The sequence below is a fragment of the Phyllopteryx taeniolatus genome, chromosome 14, assembly GCF_024500385.1.
Source record: "Phyllopteryx taeniolatus isolate TA_2022b chromosome 14, UOR_Ptae_1.2, whole genome shotgun sequence".
Classification (NCBI taxonomy): domain Eukaryota; kingdom Metazoa; phylum Chordata; class Actinopteri; order Syngnathiformes; family Syngnathidae; genus Phyllopteryx; species Phyllopteryx taeniolatus.
Genome location: NC_084515.1, coordinates 4,812,849 through 4,834,256, shown reverse-complemented (window position 1 = coordinate 4,834,256; position 21,408 = coordinate 4,812,849). Strand labels below are relative to the sequence as shown.

The window sequence follows — 21,408 nt, the reverse complement described above, 5'->3', positions numbered from 1 at the left end:
CTGTTTTTTTTAAAAAAAAATTTAAATCTGCGACCCAAGTGAGGATAAGCGGTACAGAAAATGGATGGATGGATCACCAAAACCTGGCATTTGAACTGGTGTGTGTAGACTTTTTATATTCACTGTATCTCCTACTCCATCCATTTGTTTACATGAGGATACCTAACTGGTGCTAGAGTGGTGGCGCCAGGGCGAGTGTGATCGTTGAACAGGAAGTGACAACAGGACCCGCTGGCAGGCCGGAGACAGCTGATGGTGCACATCCTCAGCCGCAATGGATTACTCATGGATCTCATCATGTCAGGCTAAAAGGGACATTATGGAGAACTGGAACACCAATTTTTTTCCAACCTCTTTTTAATGACCACTTCCACCATCGGAAAGGGGATACAATAATAACATGTTTTTAACTTACCATATACCGACATTTGAGCTTCTTTGTTTTTCTTGTTTAGATTAGATTTTCTTTTCTTTTAATTCCTCAATAATACTCTGTTTTTGTTTGTAGTTTACCCATCTGTCGGTCTGTCTATTTAACAGTTTGGAGGAGGGCATTTTCTTTTCCAGCATAGTGCATAAAATAAGCTCCACAACAAGGCACGGGTAGTTTGTCCAATCTTAAAGGTTATCATGGTAACCACTTCCACCTTTTATGTGTGGGGGTTGACTTGAATAATGTAAAGGCAACAAGTGTGGCCACGACCTTACAATAAAGCACATTCTGAGGTTCTGATCCAAAACATTGCTGCTCCTCAAATGTCTCCAAAACTCCACTGAAATACAGTTTGAATATGCTACTGAATGTTAAAACAGCCACACTTTGAGCCGTAGTCCGTGTGTGTTACAATTGAAGCTTCGGGGTGTGTGGTCTCTCAGATAAGAATTGCACAGCCGCATGGTGACAATTTATCTCTGTAAACGTGGTAATGGAGGTGTCAAGTAGTCATTGCTCCAAAGGCAGATAACCCATTCAGAGTGGAAACCATTTCAAACAGAAAAGATCACCTTTTGCATAGAGAAATGCTATTAGTAGTGCAGTCAAAAACAACACCAAAAAACAGCCCTATGATCAATGGTGGGAAGTAATCAAGTATAAATACTTGGTTACTGTGCTTATGTAAATGTTTCAGCTGTCTGTACTTTGAGTACAGGGCTGCAGCTATTGATTTTATTATTATTATTTTTTTTTAAATCAAGTAAATATTCTACAGAATATTCCATTGACTGAGTAATCAAATAAGAACTGATTTTCCATCAATAAACAATAATATGCATGATTTGCAGGCATTATGTATGTCCACCTGGGGTTGTCATTCCCACATTCTATTGTAGTATCTGTGACTTTGGGTGTGTATGGCTTTAAAAAGGTGGGGCATGGCCTGGTGAATGATGTGGGCATCAGCGAATGAGAGTGTAGAGTTGGTTGGCTGTTGACGTTAAGTGACTCAGGGTCAGTTGTGGCCATTGGCAGCTTGCGTATAAATGTGCTTATTACGTGTTTATGTTCGTACCGTTTGTTCAATAAAGTGTAAAAGTGCTCCGGCGGCTGTGTCTATCCTTGACCACTTGCGGAGACACTGCAATACGTTTTAACCATGGTAGGCTATATTAAATTAGCTGACATCAATGCGTTACCTTGTGTTGGCGATCGTAGCCGTGCTGTTATGTGAAATCCTTTGAGTACAGAGTGTACGCACTATTGCCACCTCTGCTGTTAACTACAATCGAGGTAGTTGTCCGTCTAAAAGCAACATGTTTAATTACAGTATGTCAACACTGGGAGTTATCTAGCTCAGTTGTGCTTTGTTTGTGTATGACTGCACTTTCATCCGCCTTTAAATAACCCCGGCAGTCACGTCTGCAGTTCAAGCCTCGCAGCTTTGTCAGAAAGTATTTTCCAAACATGCCCAGCTATAACACTCGTCTGTCTCGTTTGTCCAGTCGTGAAAGAAAGTAAGATGACACTGCTAAGGTGACCATTTGCAAAACTTCTCAACTATGATAGCTTCAGTTAATCACACAATAAAGATGACTTTGGGGGAAAAAAACTTGTCAATCCCTTTATAATGGGCATGTACCAGGAAGACAAAATACTGAAAATAAGTCATGAGTTCGCAAAATGGAGACTAACATTGAAAGTAGGATGCAGACAGTGTGAAACCTGCAGCTATTGTTAAAAAAATACAACATAGGAAGTTGAATGGAGGAACTAGAGCACTGACACAACATTGCAGCAAGCCACAGTCAACCACATCCTCAATATACAAGGCTCTTAACATGCAAAAGCAAAGAGATGATCCTCAGAAAATGTAGATACTTGTAAAACATCTGACTTTATCGAATTGTTTTTCTTTTGTTTGTTTTGTTTTGTTTTTTGCTTAGGAACTTTTCTTTCCTTTCCTATCTGAGCGGAAAGTACTTGTAAGAAAGGTTTTTCGAATTTTAAAATTGCTTTGGAAAGATGTCTCCTTGAAAAGTGTAAACCACCTTTAGCATAGGTTACTCCTGGCCAACCTTTACAAAATGATGTTATCCATAATCCTTTACGACAAATATTTAAAGCAACAGGCCACCAACTATGTATGGTTCGCAATACTTGCCATCACACGATGACACCAGTTAGTCGAATTCATTTGAAACAGTGCTGTCGTTTTGCTCTTAATATGTGCCTTGGCTCAACAAAGGTTGAGAAACACTGGCTTATTAAATGTTTTTTTTTTTTTTTTTTTAAAAGGGACAGTCCTAGTTTTCACTAAGCTAGTAGAATTGGCTTTGAATGCAATTTTAAACAGAGGCTTTAGAGGGTTGGGGTCTCTGGGGGGCTCATCCATTGGTGGGCCCCTGACCTAATGACCCCATGTGGGGATGCTGCACAGTTGTATATGTGGAGAAATGTTGATCTACAGAGAATTCAGTGGTTTTGTTAAAATGCCATTAATTGTGCCATTGTTATATAATCAGCACATTTGGATGCCAAACCCAAACAAGCTTGAGTCATGCTCGAAATTCAATTTGACCTTCACTGAGGATCCGGAGCCAAAAATTCCTGTCTTGGATTGGAAAGCAAAAGTCGCTATGGTAACAGGACCCCTCAGTCACCAGCAGCATGAGAACTTTCGAATGAAACACCTCTGGAGAATAACACTAGTAAAAAAAATGAACATTTATTGAAGTATAAAAAAAAGGAAACTCTGAATGTAGTTTAGAAAGACATTTGACATGAAGCACACACATTCTATTTAAACATCATTCACAGGCGGTAACTTGTTTAATTGTACAATAAAACACTTTTGAGGTTGTGTCCAGAAACAACAACACAACACTTTGACTGAATAACTTACATTAAAAGGAACAGAAAGACATGTTGAGGATGGGGTTGACGATGATGTAAACAGTACTTCTTCTCTCCAATGCTTTTCATGCCTCCTTGGCATCCATCTGAGGGCAAACATGTCAGTTCACAAAATGAAAACAAATTATTTCAAGATGTGGGAATGTGGCGGGCTTGTTGTCTTACATAAGAGTGATGTCCAATGTTTGGCTAGAACTCTCCTTCCCTTTGTCACTACTGATTTTTATTTAGATTTCGTCAGTTATTTGGCACACTTTGTGAATTAATGGGGCTTCTCAATATAAGCCTCACATGTTGTAACTGAGTCCAAGTCTCCTCAACTACAGTAAATATTTGTGTAGCAGAGAAGCCACACTATTCCCACTCCTGGTTCTCTATGAACTGACTTTTTAGACAGTCTGCTAGAAATTGGGTTTGCAGTCTGTAGGGCTGCACCTATGGAATATTTTTAGAATCTAGTATTCTACCGATTATCCCATTGATTAATCGGATAAAAATGTATTCTGCATGGCAACAACAACATTGCAACACATTATGTGTATGTAAGGTGGAGGTATTATTTTTTGTCCACTTGAGGTCATTATCTATTCTACTCAAACATCTGTGACTCCGAGCGTGTATTTACAAGGGAGGCCTGGCCTGGTGAGTGACGTGGGCGTCAGCAAATTAGAGTGTAAATTTGGCTGGCTGGCTGCATGTCTGCCCCGCATGTAGATGCGCATATCCAGTGCATTTTTTTATAAATCTAATAATCTGTAAGCCATTAATTTTTAAGGACAATGTTGTAAGATCAGTTTGAAATGCTATTTAAGTGTTTTGGCATAATAGTTTGTGGTATATTTACAGTAAGGTTTAAACTATTGATATAGGGAATTCTAAAGAAATTTGGGGCATGCGTCAAGGTACTCCAAGTTTTTGTCCAATGTAAAATTGCTTTGGAACACTACTTGAGTATGATGTTAATTACGCCATTGCTGTCCCATCATTGCAACGTACTGGATCAACGCCAGCTGGTGTACCTTTTGCAATAAACATTGAACAAATAAATAAAGCACTTTATGTCCATTAATGTGGGGATGTGTTGCTACTTATATTAAAGATATTTTCGCACCACAACTCACAAATTTGTCTTGTGCCGAAAATCCAACAATACCCCGGGAAAGGGAAAAGGAAAATCATCTTCCTGTATCGGCACAATGAAGTGGGCTACATATTGCTTTTCTAGTGGCCTTCAGTTGTTCACCACTACTTTTCTAAATGCATTGCGGGATACATTAATTGCACTATATAGAGGATCGGGAGTGATTTTGAATACAGCCCACGGCTCCTTTAATGGTCCTTCTTGATTTTCTATTGGAGTGGTTCTGTTACCTGAAGGCTATGTCCACTCTGCGATGACCCCGGGGAGCTCCACAAGGATGGATCCTTCTGATTGGCTAAAGTCTGATTGACGAACCGCAACATTCCTGCCAATGAGCTCGTGTGGTTGCCCGGGGTGTCCGGCCCTACCCGTTCGCCATCTTCCTCCTCCATCATGGTTCCCTCCGTGCTGGAGATCGTTTCGCCCACCATGTAGGTGAGGGGGTCGAAGGAGATCTCGCAGCTCGACGACGGCTCAGTGCTGCTGAGTCCCTGCCAGCTGGGGTCTATCGTGTCTGAGCAGGACGACTCCCACGGCTGCTGATTCAGCGCCTCCCTCAGTGTCCTCTTGAGGCTCGGAGGGAGCTCTAGGGACAGATCGTTGCTGCAACTCTGCAGCAGCAGCTGAAGGCCTGCATCAGATGGAGGGGAGGTTTTGGTTTGGCAGGGAAGGGAAGTCCAGGGGGTGTGTGGTGGAGAGATGGAATTCACTGGACGCATCTTGGGAGAGGAAGAAGGGCAGTGAGAGGATGAGGAGTCCTCTTGTGGGTGTAACAAAGGATGGGCAGATGACAGGGAGCTAAGGGTATTGTACACAGCTGGATTCTGACGTTCGGCTGCTCGCTCCAGACTGGAGATTTTGGCTTGGAGACGAGTAACCTCAGACTCCTGTAGTGGGATGAGAGGAGAGGTTGGCAGTGAAAAGTAATTCTCTGGGATTTTCAGAGGTGGCAAAAGTACTTGTGTAATAGTACAGACACTAAAATCCAATTTTTATACCGCTTATAATCATTAAGGTCACAGGTGTGCTGTAGCCTATTCCACCTGAATTTGGGCGAGAGACGGGGTACACCCTGAACAGGTTGCCAGCCAATCACAGGGCACTCATAGACAAACAACCATTCGCACTCACATTCACACCTATGGACAATTTGAAGTCTTCATTTAACCTACCATGCATGTTTATTGAATGTGGGAGGAAACTGGGGTAACCGGAGAAAACCCACGCAGGCACTGGGAGAACTTGCAAACTCTAAATGGGAAGGCCCGAGCCTGGATTTAAACCCACGACTTCTGAATTGTGAGGCGGATGTGCGAAGCAGTCAGTCACTGATTGAACTCCATTAAGCAAAAGCAAAAAAAGTAGATTCTGAAATGTACATGTACTTGTAATGGTTACTCCTTGTACTATTCTGAAATAAAGAGATGCCATTGTCCAACAAATGAAAAATCAAACCCCTGGTTAAGTACTGCAGTTTTTTTGGGTCTCAGATTTTATCACAACACTAGAGAAGACAGCTGACACATTTTAGCAACCGCTTTTCCCTCTGGAAAAAGCAGTTGCCAAAAGACTTCTTTTTAGTTTAAAATGGCTTACTTTAAGCAGGATCCCTCGCTGCATCATGGTCGTGGTCTGTTACCGTAATTTCTCGTGTATAATGCGCACCCATGTATAATACGCACCCCCAAAGTTGACCTCAAAATTCTGGAAAACCTTTCTACCTATGTATAATGCATTTTTACAAAGCATGATTTTGCTTATACCCATATGATCAAAAAGTATTATCTGAATTTTGTTAGTTTTTTCAAATAATTATTCTGAAGTTAAGCACTTTATTTGAACATGTAATAGTTTCTTTTTATTGCTCTTATTTTGAAATTCACAGCCCTACTTTTATTTAAGAAATGAGAAAACACAATTGTGCTCATATGTTTGATTACCCAGGCAGAATTTGTAAGATGGGGACAAATCTTTTAAGAAAACATGAAGCACATTTCATTTTATTTTAATGGGATTCAAATCAAAACTGTCAAGCATTCCAGAAAAGCATTATCATTAAACAAAACATAACCATAAAGAAATTAATGATGGTTGTTGTTCAGTCATAAATCATATTTAAAAAAAAAAAACAAGATTTCACAAATTCTGCCAGGGTATGTAAACCTATGAGCACAACTGTACATATACAAAGTCATACATGCCCCTGTCATATTGGAATGAAAGTGTAGGCTACACCTTTTTCATAAACTCTAGGTGGCAGTGGTATAATAGAATCAAAGTGCACGCCTTTCTCATAACCTCGAGCTGGTGGTGGCATATTAGAATGAAAGTGTACACCTTTATCATAACCTCTAGATGGCAGCATACATTTATACAATTTTAAAGTTTTTTTTCATTATCCCCTATACCTATGTATAATACGCACTATTGACTTTTTACAATTTTTTTTTTTTTGGGGGGGGGGATGCGCATTATACCTGAGAAATTACGGTATATGCCGGTCTCGGTGCTGTGAAATGTGTAAATCCACGCTGGCTGGCAACAGCTGCTAGTTAGCGGTAGCTGGCTCCCTCTCGTCAATCATCTGGCACGATGTGTTGAATAAATCTCGCATAACTTCATACAATTCATCTTGCTGCTCGCAGTCTACCACATACATCCGTGCAGTTCCTTATGGCCATCGGACACCTCTTTCCACGGAGATGATCGTCTCGGGGGAGACTATGGCTCCGTGAGCCACATGATCGGCTACAACAGTGGCTACAACTGTGCATATATGCACATGAGCAGTAAGTCAAAGTGGTGGCGGAAGTGAAAAAAGCATTGCAGCGCTTGTCAGAAAAAAATACGTACTTTGATTCGTTTTCATTCGAATACAAACATTATAATACGGGATTAATTTTTTCAAGCGGGCTCGCGAGTGAATCTGAATTGCCACTCATTCGTTAGGAGCTCTAATCTCAACCATTGTTGACTTTACTTCCCTCTGTTTACATCTTTTTTATGTCATGTTGTCAACCACGGATATTAAAAAGAAACCCGACTATTTTGACAAAGTAAATAGTAGAAAGTACAGATGTCTGTTTTCAACTGAGGGGGTTAAAGTAAAAAGTCGTCAGAAAAATAAATAAGTATAGCTAACTGGAAAATCTAGAGTACAGTAATGACCACTTGTGATTTTAGCAACATAGCAAAGCACATTACCTTGATGAGCAGGGACTCACTGTTGGTCTCTATGGACCTCTGAGAGGAGTCAAGCTGAGTTTGGAGCCAAGCAGCTTGGACCCTGGCTTCTTTCAACTGAGCACTAAGCTGCTCCAGCTGGATTTGGAGCTGACTGTTCTGAGCCTTGACTTTCTCATACAAATTACGAGTCCTCGCCAGTTGACTCTCTCTCTGCAGGAGCCCGTTCTGGCTCTGCTCTAATTGGGTCTGGAGATGACTGGTTTGGGCTTTGGTGAGATCCAGGTCCACCTTAGTTTGTTCCAGCTGCATCTCCTGCTGGTGGAGTTTAGAGGCAAGCTTGTCCTGCGAGGATGACATCTGCGAGGACACTTTGAGGAGCTGACCTCGGGTCTGTTGCAGGGACTCCAGCTGACCAGGAAAAAACATCACACACATTAGCATATGGTGGAATTGAGAACACTCCGGCTTACTCACACATTCCAAAAACATGCATGTTATGCTAATTGAAGACTCAGTGATTCTCAAAGTGTGGTATGCAAAAGAACAACAACTAACAAAGAAACCCAAGTACAGTAGTAGTTCAGTTATATTGGTGAAGTTGAGGTTCTTATGATGCTTATCAATGTTTGCTAATGTTAGCATCAGCTGACGCTACGTTATCTTAACGAATGATACCATTTGCGCATATTTTGTCCAGATTTAATGTGCCTTATTTCTGTAGTGTCCCTTTGATATGCACATTAACACACCAAGTTATACCTCTTCAGTTAGTTACTGTACATTTATTTATTTTTATTTTAGAGACCACACACACACACACACACACAAAACACAGATACAGAATACCAAACGGTACAAAAACTTTATATTTTTGGCCATTGCTCAAAAAGAAATATCAGAAAGCTTAAGTACAGGGTGGGTGCTAGTCATGTGGTCAATAAGCGATCATATTTTTGTTTTACTTGTTTGATAGTTAAGGCCGTTCTAATTTTTTTACCATGGTAGTATTTTGTCCAAGTTATTAAATGAATTATCAAATACTACTAAATATGCATCATTATTGTTGATTCTAAAAAATATATTTGACTAAAGCTATCTTTTTGAATTTTCGCAAACTAAAACGGGACTAAACTACCATGTATTGAAATGACTACAATGTGACTAAGACTAATAATAATTTTCGTCCAAAAGACTAAAACCAAGACTAAAAAATGGCTGTCAAAAACAGCACTGCACTTACATATATATTCAAACAGTCACTGAGAAGTAAGACATTTGTGGCTGCCTCTGGATGTCTGATGTAGTAAAAATTAGGGTATAAAGAGAAATGGAACTAACAAGGAACATGCGTTTAAAAAGAGGAAACAAAACCAGACGGAAATAGACAATAATTGTTCAATATTACATAATAAAGAGGAATTAGGAACTATGAAAGGCTGTCACAGTATCATGATGACTGTGTCCAACCGACAACAACAGTTTATTTGAGAACTCACATCAAACTGAAGGAGGTTTTTTCAGACTTTTTTCATTACGCAGACCTGAACAATGTAATGTGAGAACAGCAGCATAGCAAAATGCAGTTTACACTAATCCCCCGCTATTTGTAGGGGATAGAGACCAAGCCCCGCAGCAAGTATTGAAAAACCACCAGTAAATAACCCCCCGCCCAAAAAAACAATGTTTATTTATTATTGCCTAAATAAGCATAAATACATAAAAAACTCTGGTCCCAAAACAGTTTAATATCAATTCAAACTTAAAAATAAATGGCTTAAAGATGATTTGCTTTAGGCCAGGGATTTTTAGGGCAGTACTGCTACCACTAGTAGTACGCGGGCGCCCTCTAGTGGTATGTGAGAAAATCATGTTACAGTGGCTTAAACTTTGTTCAATACGTTTCAGTTATATTAAACTTTTAGGGACAATAAATTTGCATTTAATCTTACAGAACTGTTTGTTTTCAAACATTCATTAAGGTACATCTTTTAACTTTCAGGTGCAATACATTGTTATTAAATCATTATTTAAGTAGTTTTATTTCCTATATTTGAGTGCAGTGTTAATATTGTTACAGTGGCTTACAATAATATTAAATATACTTTTTAGGAATAGAAGTTCTGCATCTTTTTTGATGAACACTACCTACTACATTACTTTATTTCAATGTTAGTCATTATGGTTGTGCTTGGTGTAAAGTGTTTGTAAAGTGCAATTGTGAAGTGTCTTTGACTATCCTGAGAAGCACTAAATAAGCATAATGGATCATCACTATCATTATTATTTAGACAAAATGCACCGGAGGTGCTCATGTCACACATGCTGTAAAGACTCTACTAACTTCCACTAACAACCCAAGCTAAACCCAGCTCTACCTCGACATAGGAAGCTCATCAAAATGTACCACTTAAATATAACTTCTTGACACCAAATCCTATTTACAGCACAAAAAAACGTGAATAGGTACATTTGTGAATAGCAAACCGTAAAGATGTGTGGGATTACTGTATTTGATTGTGATTGTAGTTTGCAAAGGTACGGAATTGTTTGTAATTGTTGCTAATATTTGACTCTCTCAAAAGTGTATCGAAAAGAATAGAAACAAGTCTCAACATCGGAGTGTGGTGTACCTCGTTGTTGTGTTGATCCCGCTCCAGATCCAGCTCCCGCTCAAGACAAGCGACAATGTTCTGCAACCTGGCCTCTGACTCCTGCCAGCGTGTCTCCTTCAGAGCCAGCTCTTCCTCTGCATGGCGCATCCTCACATCCTGCTCATGTATATACACATTAGACCCCACCACGCCCGGTCTTGGAAGCAGTGAAGCTATGGCGTGCATACATTTACCACATCAAGCTACTCAATGGTGTTTACCTGCTCCTTCTCCTGCAGCTTGATGGCATCCAGTTGTGACGTGAGAGCGTCACAGTGACGCTGAGCTTTTTCAAGCTCCTGCAGTAAGGTCTGAAGTCTATGCTGATGGGAGTCCTGAAACACAGCATCATTCACATTTAAGAGCTCATCAGGTGTGCATGGGAAATTTTCACTCAATTGGTCTGAAATGTATTATTTATTTACTACCTTTGTTCATCTATGCCAACGACTCAGGCAGAACAATGAAATGCTCTTCCACTCGATGGCAGAAGGTACAATTAACCTTTGAATCCACCTTGTTGTCATTTATACGACAGAATAATAGCTTTGTGTTCTACTAAACAGGCCCTGATTTCACACTGAGCAAGTCGCCTTTGGTTAAACCACACCTATACAGTAGTATGCAACTCTCTCACCCCTGATATCTGGATTTTGGCCTATTTTACAGCCGGTTCTCTTCTCTCCTCCCCACTCCTCTCCTGCTCAGAGAGGGGGCTAGGTGGCGATGAGCAAAGTAAGGTATGTTGGCGTGGAGGATTCTGCACTGCACCGTGACAAGACCGATGAGGACCACTTCTTCAGAGGCGTCGACCTGCGGTGCTTCATTTCATTAAATGGACTCTCATGCTGTTTAAACTAATATTGTGTAGCATCATGACTCACATTTGTGAATAAATTGAGACAAGCATATCATTCTTTCAATATACCTATATACATATTTTTGTGACATTTTTTTAGGGTGGTGTGCCTTGTGATTCTTGTTTTTCTGTGAAATATGTGCCTTGGCTCTATAAAGGTGGGGAAACAATGATCTAACGATACACTCATAAGGAACAAGATGGCGTATGCCTGTACAATCTAAATGTATTCACTATCCAATACAACAGCTATATTACATGTTCTCCTTTTTCAAAGGTAATAACTGACTGACTTTTACAAAAACACAATGGAGTGTGCTATTTAAATATTTATAGAGTGAACTGAATTCTTCATTTTGAATATGTAAGAATGACATCCCAAAAGAGAACAACAAAATAAAAAGATTAAAATATATTTTAAAAATCAAGTTAGTAAATTACACAATCAAAAAGGAGTAGGAAGACAAAACATATTGTCTCCTACCTCATCTCAACTTCTTTATGATTCTAAATAACTATTACTTTCGATGAACATTGATATATTAATAATAATAGGCGGCACAGTGGACGACTGGTTAGCATATCTGCCTCACAGCCTATGTGCCCTGCGATTAGCTGGCGACCAGTTCAGGGTGTACCCTGCCTCTCGCCCGAAGATTGCTGGGATAGGCTACAGCACACCCGTGACCCTAGTGAGTATAAGCGGAACGGAAGATGAATGAATGATTAATAATAAGATTAATTTGTCCATTTTAATGAGGTAGAAAGATGTCTGTTATGGACAGGTATTGCTATTTAGTGGTAAATCAACTACGAAATGCAACTGGCGGACCCACGGCTCCATGGCAAAGAGCAGCTTTCAGTGATCCTGTCCCAAATTCTAAATTAAAATGACCTTTTTTCTGTCAGTGTCAAAATTGCAGCACTGTTAATGCTGCAGTGCTAATGGTAAGTGACGTATAATGCAAGATAGAAAAGATTAACTAGACAGACAGATTTATCAAAAAATATGATTTCAAATTGTCCCTAAAGGCAACAGCCAAAATAGATAGATCGACCAAAAAGTTTTAAGAGCTGCATTTCCACCGGCCATACTTGTACCATGAACCACAGGATATACAGTATTTTATCCCCAAAACAACAGTTCGCTCTGTTCTTTATCTAGGCTGTCACATGCGCTGTACTTTTTCAATTGGGATCTTGTGACTTTGGTCAAGTCTGTTATATCTTATTCACATGACATTGCTCAAGTGCCTCCTGGTGTACCCAAATATACACACCTAGTCGGGATGATCCAATCCGACCGTGATGCGAACGTCATCGACTCCGATGTGATTTTCAGCTAATCGAGATCGGTTGAAAAAGATTAGATTTGACCCATTTTTGGAAATTTTTAAGGTTATAAAATGCTAAGATAATCCAAAGGTGCAAATATCTTACCAAAAGGAACCGTAATATCTTATTTTAAAATTACATAATGTAACTTTTCGGGTTAATTTTAGGACTGGTATCGAGTGCCTGTAACAGACACACTTGCGCTGATTCTATTGGCCCTCTGCAGCATTGCGTGAAGGAGCGATGTCTTTGTCCGCTAAATTTGTGCAGGTTTTCAGACAACGAAACACGATGTGAAAATTTTTACTTACATGCCACTCAGGGCGAGCCGAAAGATACTTCTAAATAAGTCTGCAAAGCCTGATGTATAAAGCCGCCTAGCTGAACAGCATCGTCACAGAGTTGAGAGAATGACAGACAGGTCAGCAATTTTGACACGTTTCAATTCACTTAACTTCAAATAGAAGTTTAACAAGTGTGAATTATTTTGTGACAAGCAAGCTTTTTGCACACTGGTTGCACTTAACGAGGTCATTTATCAATAGTGTCGTTTGTAGAAGAGCAGTTGTCGTACTAGAGCGGCTCCAACTACTGGAGACAAATTCCTTGTGTGTTTTTTGGACATACTTGGCAAATAAAGCTGATTCTGATTCTGACCAACTACGTCGCTGTATGGATGGTAGTTATTAAGACACATGCTAAAATAATAAAAAACAATGTAAATGTATTGTTTACCATGCGTTCAGTCAGAGCACCACCCCATACTATGTTAAAGCTTATATGGACCATTCCACCAAATTGGTGCTATTCGCGTCCCTGGAAAATAAAATATATGAATGCACCATGCAATTAAGGGACATGAAAATATTATTAAGGAACCTACACATTAATCTGTAATTTGTTTAGTGTTAATCTGTAATTTTCTTCGTGTTAATATTCTATTATCATAAATGTCGTGGCTATATTTCATGTATTGGTTAATATTATATTAAAAACTCATTCCAGTTTTTTAAAATTATTTATTATAATGAAGTTGCCTGAGTTGAGCCAAGACACATACTGAGTAGTTCAATATGTGCACTGTATCATCAAATTTAGAGCTTGTGTGTGTGTATGGCCCATATATATATATATATATATATATATATATATATATACACACACACGCACACACACACACACACACACACACACGCAACATTTATGTGTCTATATATAATGCATTGTTGAAGTATCGGATCAGGACTGTATCGGCAGATCCTCAAAAATCAAAGACTCGGACCTGGGTGCAAAAAAAGGAATCCTACTACCTAGGATAAACCTAAAATGCACAATAACTTGACAAGTGAACTTAATTTGGCCTTGAAACCTTTGAATGCATGTCCAACTTTGAGTCCATTCTGCACAAGAGCTGAACGGCAAAATCCACAACCACAAGTTGTCCATAATATAAGAACCTACCCTTTACACAATTCTTGTGCAGTCTTATTCTACACCTGACCTTTGTTTCCCCGAGTTCCCTCTGTACATCTCTCAGCTCTTCCTCTCTGGCCTCCAGACTGCGTTCCAGTGCCTTCACCTTGATCTCCATTTCCTGCTTGTGCTCCCGGATGGCCACATCCAGCTGGCCCAGCTGAGGAACAGACAGCGAGACGGAAGCATATATAAGTGTTGTCCAGAAATAACACCTAATGTACTACAGATAAAAATCTATGCTGTACCAGTGTTGCTCTCCGCTGGAGCTCCCCCTGTCTTTCCTTCAGGGCACTGTCCATATCTAAAACCTCATGAGTCCTCTCTTCCAACTCCCTCTGGGTCTCACTGTGAACATGCACGTACACGCACGCACATTACCTTATTAATAAAACCATGTTAATATCTAATTAATGATTGTGAACATGAGTAGAGGTCTATAATCAATAGTTTTATATTTGTGCATTTCTTATCCATGTTGCACAGCAAGTGAGAAGGCAGATTAGACTGCATATTTTAGTGTCATTTTTGTGTGTATGAGATTATTAAAGCACATTTTAAGGAGCGGGGTTGTTTTTTGAAATTTTTTTTGGGGGGCTTTGCTTATGCTCTGAGGGACACTAACGTGTAGTGTGTGAAGACCAATGAACTGAAGTCTTGCAGTCATACAGTGAAATCTATATATTGTTAATGTATGTTCCCTTGAGTGCTTTGTGTAAAGTAGCTGTAGGCAATAGGTTACAAAAAGGCTTTATAGATCAGTGGTACAGTATATACTGTCTTGAAATAGTAAATGATTACATCACAAAAAGAATGTATGATCAATAAGCTTAACATTTGTTACACGGAATTACAAGACATTTTTCAGCTCAAATGGAAAAGATTACATCATATACAGATGTGCATATCGTTACATCACAATCATTATATGAACTCCCAGTAAGAAAAGTATAAAAATGTCATGATATGGTTCTAGAAAAGAACAATTGTTTCAAACACAGAAGACACAAAATAAGAGCTCGGCATGACTCCATCACGTCCGTGGAAGAGTTCACGAGGGAGCGTAGCCTCACCTAAGCCGTATGCTCAGTTTTTCCACCTCCACTTGCCGTTCGTCGGCAATGGTTTGGCTCTTCTGCAGGACGTCCTTGAGCAACTGGAGCTGCGTGAGAGTCTCTGCCAGCTCCTTTTGCACGGTCTGCAGCTGGCCGTCCAGGAGCTGGACCCTCTGGACGCAGTTGTGCTTGTCTGCCTCGCAGCGATGGAGCTTCTCCTCCAGGTCCACCACTAAAGACAGGAGAAGAGAATTATGAGCGGCATGAAATAGAATGTGAAGCTGACAAACTGGCTTACAGGGTTCCCCCAGCTATATCGCACCTCACCTACCACGGGCCCCGCTACATCCCAGATTTTTTTGTTTTTTAGGTCTATCGCGTCATACCCGCAATATCGCAAAAATCTGTGGTTGATAGTGATCATTCTTTAATGGGTTTTAACTAGGGATGTTCCATTCCACTTTTTTCAGACAAATACCTATTGGCAGCCATAACGAGTACCCGATACCTTGAAATAAGGCAGGTATCGATCCGATATTGATACCTGGTATTGGTACTCGGCCATCCCTAGTTTTCACAGAACACAGTGGTACCTTGATTTACAAGTTTAATTCATTTTGTGACCAAGCTCATATTTTCCTCATTGAAAAGATTTGAAATGTCATTAAAACATTGCAGCCCCTGAAAAACCACCACTTTTGTAAGTTTTGAATAACTAAAATAGTATTGCGTTGTGAAATATAAAAAGATAAAACATAACGTTGTTAAGCCGAAAGTCACGTACAAACACTGCAGTATTTGTGTGTTGTCTGTGCCTTTAAAATATTTTTTTTTTAAAATACATCAAGTTAGTCAATTACACATATTCAAAAAGGAGTAGGAAGAAGTAAATACATAATCTCCCAGCCCTGGCTCAACTTCTTTATGATTCTATGTGCTCAACTTCTTTATGATTCTATATAACTGTTACTTTATGTGAACATTGATATGACACTATAACTATTTAAAAACAAAATGTTTTTTTAAGTGATTTTCAGGTCAATCTCCCACAATGAATGGGGTATTTTCTCACCCAGGTCATTCTTGTTTTCGAGCAGACTCTTTGTTTGCTGCAGATTCTTGTCCATGATGCTCATCTGAGATGTCTTGATGGTGACGTCCTTCCGCAGACTCTGCAGCTCTGACTCTTTAGACATGAGCTCCACTTGGTAGTTTTTCACATCTGTTGACACTTTGCTTTGAAGATATTAAGATAAACAAGGTTCTCATCATAAGTAATTTCATTTAGCAATTACATACAACACAAGCATTTTACATAAGCCCAAATTTTAAACAACAGGCATAACATTCAACACATTGAATCTTATTCGCCTCACCTTATCATGAGCACAGCACCCATCTTTAATATAAAGAGTACCCTACGCAATTGTCAGGGACGCAAAAAATTTGCTTCATGTGTCACATGAAAAAAAAGAGAGAACCCTCCGCAATGGTTAGGGATGCAAAAAAAATGCTTCGTGCCACATGAAAAAAAGAAAATGCCAATGTGATTTTCCTCTGCAGCTGTTTGAAACATCACAATCCAGCAGAAAGAACTGGCTTTAAAACCAAGCAGATCCCCACTTATATACACACACATAATGATGAGTGAGGGAGGCAGCGCAAGAGGGGCTGTGTCACGCCTACTGTCATGCCATGTAATCATAAGACAAGGCTAATATTATCAAACGGGACAAAATATTTTTTTTAAAAAACATGTCAGTCAGAAGGAAATATATTACAGAAATAGTATTTGCAGTACATGATGGGTAAAAACACATGGACAACAAGCTGTTAATGAAATCTGTATATCTACTCGTGTGATGGCACTGCTGTTCTTACTTGAGCGTCTCAGACAGTTTGATGTTCTTCTCCTTCATGTCATGTAGGTCCTTGACCTTCTTGTCATCGCCTTCCCGTCTGGTCCTCACCTCATCCTGCAGAGATGTTCGGGTTCGCTCCAGCTGATGCTCCAGAGTGGATACCTACAAACAAGACACCACGGCATGTCTTTGTATGTTATATGGTCGTACAATCTAGAATTCCACCAAGTCAAGATACACCTCTAAAGTCACACAAAATTGCAGTCATGCATCAGACTTCAAACCTCAGTTCCACTAGCACGATAGGGCTAATTCTGTTTGTGTTTAGATTTTGTTAAGACGTGTTACGAAAAGGAGTAGAGAAAATACGGGCAGTTATGTCATGTAAGTAGCAACACTGCAAGATATACACTATAGCACTTTTTCCCCAGCAACACCATCGACAAGGAACCGAATGATCATATAATTAAAATTTCTACATAATTCATGGTAAAAACAAATACAAGCAACTATCAATGAATTAGGCATTTTATAGAGATTTTGTACAAAATTATACTAAATGTTTTTAGAACATGCTGTGTGTAGCTCAGCTCGCTGTATGGCTAACATTGTCTTGGGAGATGGGACATGAGGTTACAAGCTAAAAACACTTCTGTGCTATTTATGTGGTCACAAGATTTGACTGCTTTCCCCCTGCAAGAAATGCTTCGTTATCTCTCGCACATTACACCCTTCGAGCTCTATGGGCACGCTGAATTAGCAGCTAGATCATCTATTTGCTAGTTAGACCACAGTCACCACAGTTCATAGGTTACATAAACAAAAATCATTACTCATGATGTGCTTTGGTTTTACTTTACATAAGCACTGGTCGTCTTTTCGTTTTTTAGGTTTTTTTTGGTACTGTTCGGCTGTTAGGTCAAGCAGAATGGAGGATCTGTATCCCTTTTCTTCCGGAACAGTTTTACTGTGTCACAGTGGAGTTTTTAAGCTGCCGCTGTGGTTTCTATTGAGAATCAGAATCGATCAGTCGAACAGAACAAAGTTTCTAGAGAGGAGAGAGAAACAAGGACAAAAGACAAAGGACTAATTGTAAACAGGATGAGAAAAGTAAATCATTACATATCTACAACAATGAAACATTAAATATGAGTGTTGCATGGGGCTGTAGTGCTACACACTGTGAGGGAAGGACAGGACAAGATAGAACAGGACAAGGACAGGAGAAGAAACATGCAGGACAAGGGTCGTGAACAACCGGCTATACAACTGAAGTGTGGTGCGATTGACTATGTAAATTATAAAAGTCGATTAGACGAGAGTGAGTGAAGGCCTCTTTATACTCCCGCGCTGGCGCGGCCAACAACACCCACATTGCATCACGTGACCGACGCATTGGCCCGCACGGCCCCTCTGCGTCACTTGACACGCACACGGCAAAATTTTTTGCTGCGCATAGAACGCCGCGGAGCTCATCTCTCATGATTGGTCACATGCTGTGGTGACGTACTCAGCGTGCCCCTTGGTTCTACATACCATCTACGCCGCCGCCTTCTCAATCGATTTTGCAGCATAATTAAACGTATCATCTTGTCATCTAGGTCATTCTGGTCATTTGTTCTAGCAGACACTGTTCCACGGTCACCATTGTTGTTGCTTTGTTCCTTGTTACTGAAAGGAAACTAAAAACGGCTACTGGAAATGGCCAAAAAAATGCAGAGGAAACTCCACCCTGTGGTGTCCTAGCCAATACCAGCCGTAGCGACACCCCCGACTTGGAGGTGAACTGCAGTACATTTTCAAAACTGCGCGCGTGGGTTGCGCTCGAGTATAAAGGCAAACTACGCGTGGGATAGCCGCAATGACCACTGAGGCGCTCCGACAACTGACCACCCGGTGTGGGGTTTGGTGGGGTGGCCTGAGCTGACAACATCTCCTGTGTGAGTGTGCTCATTGTGTTTATGAGTTTTGCATCCCTACACCCTTGCGCTGTGCTTCAAGTCAGGTGACCAGCTGAAGGTACCGGTACTTCAGCTGGAGTCTAAGCGGAATCTTTGAAGAGATACAGGTTAGAGCCTTTTCTATTGCTGGCCCAAAACTATAGAATGAGCTCCCAGTGCACATTTGACAACCACACTCTCTATTTGGTTAAAAACCCACCTAGAAACCCATTTCTATTCCTTGGCCTTTAGTGATTCTGCCCTTGTTGTGTCTTAAGTATTTTATTGTTCGCTTAATTTTTTTCTAAATTATGTTCTGTTCAAGGAAAACATGGTGGGCGACTGTTTAGCATATCTGCCTCACAGTTCTGAGGACCCGGGTTCAAATCCGGCCTTGCCTGTGTGGAGTTTGCATGTTCTCCCCGTACCTGCGTGGGTTTTCTACGGGTACTCCGGTTTCCTCCTACATCCCAAAAAAACATGCATGGTAGGTTAATTGAAGACTCTAAATTGCCCATAGGTGTGAAAGTGAGCGCGAATGGTTGTTTGTTTGTATGTGTCCTGTGATTGGCTGGCGACGAGTTCAGGGTGTACCCCGCCTCTCGCCCAGACTGATGAACGGATGTTCTTTTCAAGTTGTATTTATGTACAGCACGTTATTTCAGCTGTGGTTGTTATATAAATAAATAAATGAGTTGAGGTACATTTTACTGGTGTCACGTTTGATAAATGGCTGAAAAGCACATTGGTGACTGTCTCTCTCCTTTCCCACATTCGAGGGCATTACAGTAAGTATAATGTAAAAACATGAAAAGTGATCACAAAAATTTGCGAAAAGCTTGGGGTGCGAACGATGAACCGTGGTATAGCGGGGGAACACTGTATTGGCAAATACAGTTCATGAATCATCAAAATAGTACTTACCTGTTCCTGCAAATGACTTTGGCTCTCCTCCAGTTCAACGATTCGGGCTGAGCTATCAGTCAGCATCGTCTGCTGCTGCTGCAGAGACAGCTGAAGCTGCACGTTTTGCTCACTGGAGCTTTGAGCCACCCGAGTGACACCGTGAAGCTTTTCCTGCTGCGAACACGCCTGAACGGGGGGGAACAGGCGGTGACGAGAGAATAAGGAGAGCAGAGGACCAGAGATTTCTAACTGTCATTAGGCTTTCTTCATTGACATTAACTTGGAAGACAAACAACAGGAAATGAAGGGGCGGGGGGGTGAACGACTTCAACAGCTCATTCTATATTACACCGGTAATTGAGACAAAAATCATCATTATTTCAATACTTTTGGTGACATGCTTGTTTGGTAGTGTTTCTAATGTCAAATATGTACCTCCACTCAATAAAATAATAATAAAAGTGCCCTTTACACACAGGGCAGGGCAATGTGAAAAGGACGGCTTAGATAGCCAGTGTGAAAGCGGTGACTGTGTACCTCATCTTTAGATCTCTGCAGCTTAGATTCATAACTTTTCTTCATCTCCTCCATCTGCTGAAGATGCCATGTCAGCTCCTCTCGGCAGGCTGACAGAGATGACTGGAGCTCATTCTCCTGACGCGCGCACAAAAGTCAAAGTCACCACTCGCAGAACGTGCAACTTTTAAAGGAGACATTATGAAAACTGGCTTATTAATTGTTTCAAGACAATTAGTTGGGTCTCTGCAGTACTTGGCCACGTATGAAGTGTGAAATTAAACCAAGTCAACCTTTGGTTATCGTTCTGAAATGTGTCTGTGAGCAAGCCGTTCTGAAATCTGCTGAATTGTGACATCACACTACTATGGTTAAATAAGCCAGTGGTGGCTTTGCACAGGCGCCATCTGGGCTCAGAGGGGTGAACATCTCCTGCTCTGAAGGGAGTCTCCAACTCTCCAACACGGCCACAAAAAGTCACTAGATTTGAAAGATTTGGAAAAATAAGGGTTTGAAGAAATGCTAAATATAGGGACAAAGTCGTCGTCAATATAGTCGTTGGTACCTTAAGATACAAGTTTAATTTGTTGTGTGACCACGCTTATAACTCAAAAGACTGGTATCTCAAATCATCTTTCCCCATTGAAATGAATGGAAATGCTATTAATCCATTCTAGTCTCCAAAAAAAAAAAAAAGTCTGTAATGTGTTTTCTAATTAGAAAAATTGCACAACTTCATAATATATTTTCATTACATAATTAAATAGAATGTTGAGAAATCCAACAATTTTTGCCACATTTTTGGTTCAATTCAATGGACATCTTGTTGCTTCTTCTTCGGTGTGCACTCTTTAGCCACTTGCAGTTTACTACAGACATATAGATATGGATTTACATGAAGATGGGTGAGTCCTCAATAAGTCACAATAATATTAGTGGTTCTTCACATAGGATAAAGAATATATTCCTGTGAGTATTGTTATATTATCTTTCTACATGCAATCCTCCATCGTTTGTGTTCAAATTGGTTATATGGTTATAAAACCGCCACATGAACGTGATTCGGTAGCCCATCTATGGTGTTTCCCATTTTGTGTTAGCATTAAGCTAGCAGAGTTAAAGGGTAAGGTAT

At 40.3% G+C, this 21,408-nt stretch overlaps 1 protein-coding gene across 3 annotated transcripts in view; it reads right to left on the bottom strand.

Moving 5' to 3' along the window:
• The window catches only part of ccdc18 (coiled-coil domain containing 18), a 37,771-nt gene that overhangs the window by 2,060 nt on the left and 14,303 nt on the right, over nucleotides 1-21,408 (bottom strand). Inside the window, exons 14-25 of one of the 3 annotated variants that reach the window (XR_009791958.1) lie at nucleotides 20,298-20,414; nucleotides 19,779-19,946; nucleotides 16,934-17,076; nucleotides 16,125-16,288; nucleotides 15,071-15,284; nucleotides 14,246-14,345; nucleotides 14,026-14,157; nucleotides 10,552-10,665; nucleotides 10,310-10,447; nucleotides 7,698-8,087; nucleotides 4,724-5,380; nucleotides 3,342-3,438 (exon numbers count right to left, since the gene is read on the bottom strand). Coding sequence is in view for 2 of the 3 variants with exons in the window: in XM_061798699.1 (XP_061654683.1) it covers nucleotides 3,418-3,438; nucleotides 4,724-5,380; nucleotides 7,698-8,087; nucleotides 10,310-10,447; nucleotides 10,552-10,665; nucleotides 14,026-14,157; nucleotides 14,246-14,345; nucleotides 15,071-15,284; nucleotides 16,125-16,288; nucleotides 16,934-17,076; nucleotides 19,779-19,946; nucleotides 20,298-20,414 (2,358 nt within the window). In the remaining variant the exon portion in view is untranslated. Of the gene's footprint in view, nucleotides 1-3,144; nucleotides 3,439-4,723; nucleotides 5,381-7,697; nucleotides 8,088-10,309; nucleotides 10,448-10,551; nucleotides 10,666-14,025; nucleotides 14,158-14,245; nucleotides 14,346-15,070; nucleotides 15,285-16,124; nucleotides 16,289-16,933; nucleotides 17,077-19,778; nucleotides 19,947-20,297; nucleotides 20,415-21,408 lie in introns of those variants that run through there. The other 2 variants (XM_061798699.1, XM_061798700.1) reach the window with 2 other exon arrangements.